Below are 11,551 nucleotides of genomic sequence, written 5' to 3' on the forward strand. Positions count from 1 at the left end.
TCTTGTTTTGACAAAACCACATTCTCACTTGAATGATGTTTCTTCTTCCTATAAGCTGTGGGTCAACTTAAAATACTGCAGAGGAAAAAGTTTGTAAACCTCTGTCCCAGTTGGTCGAGTGGTTCCTCAGTGTTCCTGCTCTATAGTAAATGCCACCGTGTTCAGCTTTAAGCTTCACCGGACACAGACTACTTACTGCCATCATGAACAAACAAAGCGCTACAAGGAAATACTGACACTGGTAACGGCGGTGGTTGCACAGGGGCTCACACTGTCTGTCTGGCTGAGTCACAATTTAACCTCATGTGCAGGTCGTTCATTTCTGTTTCTGATAACATATCTCTGCTGGCTCTCTGTGATGTTGTTCTTTCAATCAGCAAATAATTGGATCAGTGGCTGGGCCGAGATAAGCCTGATGTATCTGGCTCACAACAATGATATATACACAGTATCAAAGACACATGATCTTCTCAAGGCACTGCAGCCATCGCTGATTAAGTCCTTCAGCAGCCTTGGCTAGACACATTCTTCATTTCTGCCTTGACATAAGCAGCACCAAGATACACACAACACATGTTCACAAAGTATTCATACACTACACGTGTGGTCATTCATTCATTCATTCACTCATTCATTCATTCATCCATTTATCTTCCACTGCTTTACTATTTTCAGGGTCAGCAGGGGACGCCACAGTTCATCCTGGAGAGTGGGCCAGTCCACAGCAGGGCAACATATATTGACAACACTACCAAGTCTTTCAACCTGTTGGCCACATTTTTTCATCATCATGTTTTTTGTTTGTTTACTCATCTTTTACTGTTTCAATTTAGAGGTTTATTTGCTGAATAAAACTTTTAGTGATAATAGGCCAAATATTGTGGCATGGCATTCAATGAATCTTGTGGAAGAGAAGCACAGATTTCTGTTGAATGCAAAGACAAATTAGAAATTCAGACGTGGTGATGGGTGTGAACGGGTTCAGCCTTTGTGATGGTCTAACAAATCATCTGGGTCTCTACTTGCATTTCAATTAACATCATTTAGGACGTGACACATGGACATCACAGGACACATTTGAATGATTCTTATTCTTCAGATAAAAAGAAAATATGTATTGCTTTAGAAAGCATCAATAAATGAACAGGATTCAGCTATCGGAAGGTCGAACAACTGTACACGGTGCCATTCATGTAATGACATGCACCTATGGGCCTCTTTGTATTTTAATTGCTAAGTGGATGATCTGGGATTATCCCTCATAAAATGTTATTGCTCCGTAAGGAAACAAAGATATCTTGTGATCTCTGTGGGATTTAATCTATTGCCATCTCTGCAAAGAAAACAGACACAGTGCTTTGCCCAAAACACAGCCGCCTGGCCCACCATCAGCACCTAATGGAAGTCACTAGGGGGAATCAGAGGGGGCTTTTCTTATGGAGATGACCCAACCACTAATGCTTTTGAATACGCCCCACAGGCTAAAAACAACACAGCAAAGTTTCTCTGGGCTCTGTGAGCTTGTACTGTACAAATGCACCGGGGGACACTCTCCAGCTGAGATGAATCTTTTTGCACAAATATTTTAGATATTTTGATATATACGTATATTTAGAAGGTGGTGGAGTATTACAAAGGTAAGAGGGAGGACATGGCTTTCCAGGAAAAGTTTCTGTTGAGAATACCTCACACAGCACTGTAGATAAAGAAAAAAAAAACATGCTTGCCAACATCTGCTACTGATATATTGAACAAGTGCTGTGAATTGGAATGAAATGAAGAAAAGAAGCCAGCCAAGAGGAAGTGGGGATAAATTAAAACTGATGTCAGACAGGTAGACAGAGAGATAGAGAATTTGAGCAACAGAATTTGATATTTCAACCTCAGGCTCTAATCTAAAACCACAAAAGCAACTCATTGTGATGTCATTGTGTAACTTGCTCTACTTCAATATCTAAAACATGTTTGATCCTGCTATTTACATGACTTAATTAGTTGCATATTTTAAGGAAACACAAGTTGGCTTGCCCTTCTCACTGTCAAGTCAAATTCACAGGAATATTACACCACAATCACACAATTGTGGTGTAAATAAGAAAGTAAACAAATGATTGTTTTTGTACAATGTAAAATTACACATGTAGACAGCTTTTGTGTATGTTGACCTGGAGGGGGGTTACTGTATATGTCAAGTAGAATAGTTCCTTTGTTTTGTAGGTAAAGATTGTTTAAAGTTTGCTGTGGGTACATAGAATAGGATTCGGAAGTTTTTATAAAAATATATAGTTGGTTTCAAATGGGTGTCCGTGGCTCTTTACGCGCATATTTAGGAGAATTAGACGTGCGTAAATGTGCAGCTTCTGGGTTTGTGGTGCACAAGAGGTGTTTCAAAGTAGACAAATGATTGACAGCCCCTCGGTGACATCACCCTACGACAAAAAGAGTCGCTGGGAGAAGGGAAGGCACCAATCGATAGAACCACTACACTGTGGCGCACGGAGGAGAGAGGACGTGCTCCCAGAATCCAGAGGAGCGACACTTGGAGTGCGCCTTTTTTCTTCTTCTTTACAAACCAAGACTTTGTCGCTTAATCTTATTCCATCCGTGTAAAGTCTCCTTGTTGGAAAATGTTCAGCCAAACCGCTCTACACTTAGATCGGTCCTACCTTCACGACCCAGCTTCTTTATAGACTTTACTTTTTTTTCCTCCTCTTGTCGCGCTGAACACGAACTACAACCTGAACTGCAGCTGGTGAGAATATGTGCGAGAGTCGATCGGTGAAGGGTCTGGACTGCCTGAGGTCCCCCAAGAAGAAGCAGCGTGGATTAAACACGAATTAATGTGGACTTTATCGGAGCCCAAAGGTGGAACGACGAGCAGACACAGCGCTTCCTCGTCAGGTAAAGTGCCGCACGTATATTAAAAAAAAAAAACCTTCAGAAAAACAAAAATCCCTTACATCGGTAGGTATATGAGAACGGGATTTATAATAGTGGAAATTCGTTTTGTCGTCGTAAAACTCCTCGATTTCCTCAGTATATGAATGAATGCGTGCGTGCGTAAAAGTTGAGACATTTCCACCCTGGACAGCAGAAATACGCGGTGGAAAAACTTTATAAATATAAGTGCAGGACTGTAAAAGTCCGTCTGTTTGAAGGCTGTGCTGTTCAGATGATACTTAGTTTTTGATGTTACTGTCCCGGGCTACATCTGGCCCTGTTACGCACGTCAGATCTAACACCTGCGAGTCTCTTGAAGTAACTCTATCCCTTATGATTATACATGACCGTCAAAGCCTCTGCAAATAGAGGCTTGTAGCAGCGTCTGTGCCGCTCCTGCTGCCCCATATACCATCTCTGTTTCTGGCCTCTGTACATTCTTTTGTGCGTCTTGTGGACTTTGGAGTGACGCTGACTCCATTTGTCTTCATCTGATGTCATTTAACCAAACATAACGTCTTTTCTTTTGTAATTGCTGGCGTTGATTCGTCCGTATCACCTCTTCACCAACTATTTATTTTATTTGTTTTGTTAGTGTTAAGATCATTCTTCCATGTAGAGCCTTGGGGGGCTTGCAGCTTGAAGACCCTCTTTTTTGTTCCACTTCAAAGTGTTCTTTCTTTTTAACCTGTTCTCTCTGGATAATTCCTACTGTATGGGGGGGTCACATGCAGTTCAGGCAATGCTGCACTAAAAGCCTGAGCTCATGTCACCACCCCAGAGTCAGTGTATTGACAGAAACCAACTTTCTCCGCTGCAGGGACTGACTGATCATGGTCGCCGTGGTCCGCTCTCTCATGGTACTGCTGCTCGCTCAGGTGTTGCTGGAAGGTGCTGCGGGACTTATCCCTGACGTGGGCCGGAGGAAATACAGCGAATCGGGGAAGCAGAGCCCGGAGCAGTCGGAGAGCTTCCTCAACGACTTTGAGCTTCGCCTTCTTAATATGTTTGGACTGAGGCGCAGACCGACGCCGAGCAAGCACGCCGTGGTGCCGCAGTACATGGTGGACTTATACCGCATGCACTCAGCAAACGGGGACCACAGCACCAAGCGACCCAAGAGCATGGGGAAACACGCAGAAAGAGCCGCCAGCAAGGCCAACACAATTAGAAGCTTTCACCACGAAGGTATGTATTAATGACATACCTTTACCTGTCAGCCCGTGGAGCTCATCGTCTCCCACAGACAACCTAAACCTATATTTAAACATGACTCAGTGCCTCAAGACTGAACTTCAGTCTTTACTGTTTTATGCATGGTTAGTCATTTACAGGTGACACGCGTCCATGTTTTCTGCAATAGCGAGAGTAAAAAAAACCAAAAAAAAACAAAAAAACAGGGTCACAGATGAGCAAACAAACGCACCATGCACAATTATCTCCGCATTAATGGATGCGCCATTCAGTCAAACGTCCTCCTGCATGGCACAGCTGTCACAGGAGCATCAGCCACAGCGGGAGGAGGTGGTATCCCCGAGGTCATTTGTTTCTTAATAATTGATGGTGTTTGCATGGGCTCTGAAAACAGTTTTTCCAGTCACGCACCACAGGAGCAGGATAAAGGGCGGTGTGCCTCGACGCAGGTGATAGTCATCACACCGTTACTTAAGTAACACACAACATGGCATTAGAGTAAGACACATTATGACAAAGTCAATCGTGTCAGACTTGATTTTGAGTCATTTTTTAATATAGGGTGCTGGAATTGGTCTGTGGTGACGTGGGAAGGGGAGTTGTGTGTGTTTTTTTACTATTCCTTTCTAATTACGCCGTGCGTAATTACGCACGTTCCAATAACACCATGACTGTTCATATGAACTGAATATTCAGGACTGGTTGAAATTACTATGTATATTTGTTTTATTTAAAATTTAGATGATAAGTTGAAAACATATATAGATGCTTAACTTCACTACATATGTGTTTGCACAAAGTTATTTATTTCAGGCAATGTCCTCCTTAGTAGTACAAATTACTTCTGCCTTATCTATACATTCATCTGCTGCCACATGTAACTGTAAGCTTCCATAATAGTTCAAATAAAAACAGTTATGTAGGATTAAGATGTTTTCAGTTAAATGTGCCCCAAATGTATCGTTCATTCAATTTCCTTCAGCCCCTGTTCTCCTTTTTACAACATACAGTTTAGTGAGTCCGTAGGGGCTCAATACAAAGTTCTTATACAGAGTCCTGAGTGTTGGAGTGGGGAACTTTCCATCGGGGTGAGTCAGAGCACAGGCTGAGTTAGTGCTCGATTCTCTCCAGAGGCCGAGTGCAATGACACCCAGTGGCTACACTGACACACTACAAACCAACCTGGCACAGGCAGTCAGGCTGGGTTGACGGTTCCCTGCCCGGCTCCTGGAAACCTTTGCAGCCAAGCAGCACACACCTTGACCATGACAGCTGTGTGCTCAGAGTGTGTTTACATGCATTTCCCTGGCCCTTTCATCTCATGCTAACAGAGCCGGAGAGCTGTTCATCTTTGTCAAAAGATGTGAAAATTATTGGCTACTCCAAACGTGTATCTACAGATGTAAGTTCAGCACATCAAAGCAAACAGCTGTAGCCATTCATCAGATCTCCCTGCTGATATTCATTTCAGACACATTATTAGTTTCACTGCTATCAGTTTTCAAAAATGATGGACTTTCCTGCCAAATAGAACATTTCCACTATTACACAGGAAGTGGCTGCCAGGGTATGGGTCTGTGATGAATGACCCAACATTAGCCTTTATCTTTTGTTTTGGCATGGAGCGCAAAAAGAAATTAGGAATGTTGATACACTCATATCTGTGGTTCACACGTCTTTGTCAAGACACAACTTGTTCACACAGCCGTTCCCCTAAAGAGCGACAGGGAGGGAGAGAGAGAGTGAGAGAGATCGCTCCTGCAGACAGGTAGAAAGAAGAAAGAAAAAGTGACACAAGAGGAGATGAAATGAAAAGAGGATTTGAAGCACGGAGAACAGAAGGAAAAGAAGATTTGGGGGCTACAGATGGAAGAAAGGGGGGATTGGGGACAGACAAGGGGGGAAGAGAGATGGGGGCTTTCCCACACCAAATGAGGAGTTACAGGTCTAATTGAGGTCTTTGAGTTTCTGGGGAGAGGTGCAGGATGAGATAGTGGAATTTCCTAAATGCGCCCTTTGAAAGTGCACAAAGTTCAAAGTTTATGTTTACTTTACCACACCAAAAAGATAAAAAAAAAGTGTGGGTCTTTACATCAGCTATGATCTCCATAAGGCGAGTGAGTTCAAAGTGAGAGTGCAGACTGAACACAAACTACCGTGTTATTCATATTGCACTTTGCATCTGCACTGATCAGATATTATGTGCTTAGCTCTCCCTCTGATGTTTGTAGATTTCTCCACAATTTATTTAACTTCTTTAAAAAAAACATTTAATTCCATTCAACTAAAGGTCAGTGTTTATTTACCAGATGACAAACAGATGACCATGGTACTTGTCCATCTTGAATCAATTGATGATCATTCTAATTGTGCATTGATTAACTTTGTCCTGCAGCGAATTAAATTGTCTTCCAACGTTTGACCATCTACCTTAATGAGCAGTGATTTATAACGTTTCTATGAAAATACAGGTGCTGTTATTGTGATGTACAGCAGAAGGAATTGTTGTGATGCATATGTGATATGTCTGTATGATGTTGGCCCACACCCATGGTAACCACGTGGCAGCTCGGCCGGCCGCACAGAGAGAAGGCTGCAAGTAGTGTGTGTGGCTGACAATGTGGGAAACTATACTTTGAGACTCTGCAGCCCACAGGGGAACCATGATCCAACATAGGCTTTAATCGTAGTTGACGCTCTCATTCTTTTTGCTATACACACATTTTTTTGTTTCATCCTTGGCATTCATTTCATAACCCTATCGTCTTACATCATGTTTGCCTTTCTCTTTTCTTCTGCAGAGTCTATGGAGGCCTTGGCCAGCCTGAAAGGCAAAACAACCCAGCAGTTCTTTTTCAACCTCACTTCTATCCCTGACGAGGAACTTATCACCTCCGCAGAGCTTCGCATCTACAGGGACCAGGTCACTGGAGAAGCACACCCCAACAATAGCTCCAGAAACAGCAGCAGCAGCAGCAGTGGTTCGGCTGGAGGCCTTCATCGAATCAACATTTATGAGATTTTTGGAGCACCTGCCAGTCAGAACGGGGAAACTCTAGCACGTCTGCTGGACACTCGGTTAGTACAGGACTCTCTAAGCCGCTGGGAGAGCTTTGATGTCAGCCCTGCTGTATCTCAGTGGACTTCTGGCAAACGCCACAACCATGGCTTCATGGTTGAAGTTTTTCACCCACACCAAGGAGAGGTGGAGGAGCGACATGCCCAAAAGCGTAGTAGGCATGTTCGGGTGAGCAGGTCCCTGCACCAGGACCAGGACTCTTGGCCACAAGCTCGGCCATTGCTGGTGACGTACAGCCACGATGGCCGCGGTGACTCGGTGCTCCACACACGAGAAAAACGCCAAGCAACTCTGCGCAAAAACCGCAGGAAGCAACAGCACAAGGCGAGCTGCAGGAGGCATGACCTATATGTGGACTTTAGTGACGTAGGATGGAATGAGTGGATAGTGGCGCCCCCTGGTTACCACGCCTTTTATTGCCACGGGGAATGTCCGTTCCCGCTAGCAGACCACCTAAATTCTACCAATCATGCCATTGTACAGACACTGGTCAACTCAGTCAACTCAAACATCCCCAAAGCCTGTTGTGTGCCCACTGACCTCAGCGCCATCTCCCTGCTCTACCTGGATGAAAATGGGAAGGTCATCCTAAAGAACTACCAGGACATGGTGGTGGAGGGATGTGGGTGCCGGTGAGAAACAGTGGCACGAATAAAAAAAGACTGAAAGGTTACTAAGGACACCCGGTTTCCCAATGAAGACATTTATTTATATAAAAGATAGACAAACAGAACTATTGTGGAAGAAGAAAAACTATATATGAATATATTTATGTCTACTTAAGTTGGGAAAAATAAATATTTTAATCAGAGGAATATTCCTTGACTGGTTTTGAAAATGTATTTCTGATGTACATTTCGAAATGGGTGCAATACCACATGAAGTATAATGCTCAGATTTTTATTTTGTATTTATTTCTATTATAACCACTTTATTTGTAAATAAATGTGTATTTATCATGAAACACTATATACATGGTCTTTCCAACTCCCAAAGCTCATCTTACTGTTTGTTGGTTTAAATGTGTCCGGCACCAGAGTTTAAGGTTTTCTTAAATCTTGAAGGAAATTAGCTGCAAAAATATTACCCATGCAGAGAAACTCAAACTACGCTGACAGCGATCCGAGTACCGAACGTGTTTGGTAAACGTAACTGGAAACCAACGACAATAGAAGTGCAGAGAGGAAAGTGACAGGGCTGGGTCAGGGTGCCACTGATGTAATCAACTATAGTAGGGTGTAGGGTCACGGGACGGGAGCGACACGTTACTGGTGCACAAATGTTATAGTCTCCATGGGAGGGTTAGGAAAACACCAGAGCATGTTTTCCTGCATTACATGTGACTGCAAGGATCCATGGGAAGGCATTTGCAAACGCTGGCTTGTTTTTGCTAGTTCCCAACCAATATTTTAGTTTTTCCTTTCAATAAATCTGCACCAGCGCTCGGAAACGTCTGACAGGGCACTGGGTTTATTTTCCATGAGACTTGAGGATGATAAATTGCTAAGTAGACAGACAACAGCTCCTAAGCAGGAACACAGACCCGCTGACACCTATTGAAGACAAACAAACACACACCTGCACCTGTCCACACACTGTACTGTGCACGCTCAGACAAATTGAGCCCTACTTTAGTTTGGCCGCCATCCTTTGTCGTCTCTGAGTTGTAAAGCACTGATGAGGTTTAGCAAAGGAGGAAGAAAAAAGAAATCCTGGTATATGTCATAAAACTACGCAGCAGCTGCAGATAAAAAGTGCCAAAGAATCATTGCCTCTGAGACAGCGGGAATGGATGGTTGGCCAACAAATACAAAACATATATTTTGCAATTGAGCCTTTCAAAGAATGAACACCTGAGTCAATAACTTCATTCTACACCCCTCTTCATCCAAGGCCACCTAAACAACTATGTAATACTATAACCAGTGCATTAAAGCACAGGTATAAAAGCAGATAAGGAGATAAACATACGGTGAGTTCTTCAGAGTGGAACTGAATGCATTTTCTGCTGTGTTTGCATTAGAATGAGCTTGGAGGGATCACAAGGCAGTTTGAAAATGCTCTAAATAGAATGTTTTTTATGTGAGGGACCAAGGAATGTTGGTTTTCAATCTCAGACACATGCATACGCTTGCATGGAAAACCAACATGGTTGTTTTTTCAATCATCTATTCAAGGGTTTCCTGGTGGGCTTTCTCTCTTCAAACACAAATGTACATTGAACAAAGATACTCTTGTTACTTATATAGGAAATGTAAATCAAAACACTAAGGAAGGAGCCCCGTGACTTCATTCACGGGCAGTTAAAAAGTTGAATGAACCAATTTTTTCCTTCTTTCAAGGGCTTCAGATCATGTCTGTTTACTCGTTCTCTTCTTTCGACAGGGGAGTAGCAACCAAGATTTGCTTCAGGTGATGCAACTCCAAGATTATTTAATCTTTATTATACACACACAGAGAAGCAGCTCCAACACATCTCAGTTTCAATCTTCTGCACGTGTTATTTTATTTTACCTTGCATCTCTAACCCCCTTTGGTCCCATCTGGTGTCCATTTCTCCACAGCCCACCATACCACAGACTTGCACATGGGTCACACATACTACTCAGTAGCAGCACCATTTTAATGAACTTAAAGCGGAAGTCACTTCCCTGGCGCAGATTACTAACATTAAAAAAAAAAAAATAAAACATCAGTGTTTAAAGGAAAACGTCAAACGAAAAAAAAAAAAGGTTTAGGAAGGACACCGGGGAGATTTTCACTTTTAAAGTTCACGATTCAAAGGTTTGCCTTTATTATTTCAGTCTATAAACCTTTCATTGAGTTGGGTGGAAATGCCTCTCACAGGGAGGGTGACACATTGGTAGCACTGCAGAAACTTCCCTCCTGTGCCCCATTCCAGCTGAACTGGATTTCTTATTTAACCGTGAGATGGCCGATGTTCTCCAGAAATCTGGGCTTTTCTATTTTAGAAGCCCATTATTGTCAGACAGCTCCTCAGGGACCACTGTTGAACTTCTCGCTGAGAACACAGGTCGGGGGTCAAAGTAATAAGGACCTATTATCTCCACCATTACTGACTGACTTCAAGGCTCATCACGTCATCACAGACTTGTGGCATCGAGTGTGGTCAGCTGTGGAATGAGACACAGCCCGTGACTGTATTTCTAAATAAAAAAAAAATGAATTGGACAATAAAAAGAACCCTTTTTGAATTTATGATGAGCTAAATAATGATGTAGTTATAAAAGCCTAATTGAGAGATATGTGTTTTGGCAAGTTTGGCTTCACCTGCTACACAGACCTCTGCTAAGTCACTCTCTTAAAACAGATTCCCCCCTTCCCTCTGAACATCTGGTAAATCACTTTAAGGTGTCCTTCTCTGCCTTTGTTTATGCACAAACACACAACAGAGCAGCCGCACAACTGATGAGTATAACACTGGGAGCTGGGACGTTCAAGCCTGGTAAGGCACATTTATTTTGTTTGGTGTGCAGAAAACCACACCAAAACTATCTGCAGCTCCAAACAACCAAAATCATAAGGGCTGTAAAACTAGATATCCAGACTTTTGGCTCGCTCAGAATAGGAAAATATGTGGCATTTCATCTATCTTTGATGAAACAGAGGACGAAGTCGCTCTGGGACATCTTAACTAGTTCTCTGCCAAGGTGGGACGTGAAAATGTAGAAGAAAAAAAAAAGCAAAGAGAAACAAGGGCCACGCTTCTAACTTCGGAGCTTTTCTCCTTCATGTGCGGCAGACACTAATTTTAGAGGTGGTGCACACTGTGTTTTTTCTGTATTCCGAGAAGAGCCAGTGAGATGACGTCCAGCATAGCTATGACTGTGGCATCTGTGCTGCAGCTCTGAACACATCAAACAGACGGGCGTCCACAGATTCAGGAGCAGAGCAAATATGGAAATAACTTTTCCAGATCGGCTGCAAAGTCGATAGTACTTTTAGCTCTTCATTTTTCCACGCACGTTTGTCTGCACATACAAATACATGTGAATTACAGCACGACACGAATGCGAACCCAACTTCATGATATAGGCCATGTCGTGAAAAAAAGGGGAGACAGAGAAAGGGACTTCAGCATTTACTAGGAGCAATTACTTGCCTTTAAATATTATCCTGGCACAAGTATTATAAGGACTAATGATCCATGCAGTCACAGTGGAGTTAGTCTAAGGTGACATGCTGAAATAATTTCCTCCATATTACAGGGCTACATGGTAGAGGACATTATATTCACAGAAGAATAATCTTGCTGTGAAGGAGTGGAAGAGTTAACAGGCAGTCTACTATTAAAATACTCCAGAGAACAAGCCAATG

The 11,551-nt window shown here is 42.8% G+C and overlaps 1 protein-coding gene across 1 annotated transcript; it reads left to right on the top strand.

The window, feature by feature from the left end:
- Positions 1 to 2,480: 2,480 nt before the first annotated feature.
- On the top strand, positions 2,481 to 8,177 carry bmp2b (bone morphogenetic protein 2b). Its single transcript, NM_001328245.1, is given in 3 exon segments — positions 2,481 to 2,901; positions 3,761 to 4,128; positions 6,936 to 8,177. Coding segments are annotated over 2 exon segments (1,269 nt in total). The 5' UTR covers positions 2,481 to 2,901; positions 3,761 to 3,773; the 3' UTR covers positions 7,850 to 8,177.
- The last annotated feature ends 3,374 nt before the right edge of the window (positions 8,178 to 11,551 follow it).

Source organism: Cynoglossus semilaevis, chromosome 7, assembly GCF_000523025.1.
Source record: "Cynoglossus semilaevis isolate Cse_v1.0 chromosome 7, Cse_v1.0, whole genome shotgun sequence".
NCBI classification, from domain to species: domain Eukaryota; kingdom Metazoa; phylum Chordata; class Actinopteri; order Pleuronectiformes; family Cynoglossidae; genus Cynoglossus; species Cynoglossus semilaevis.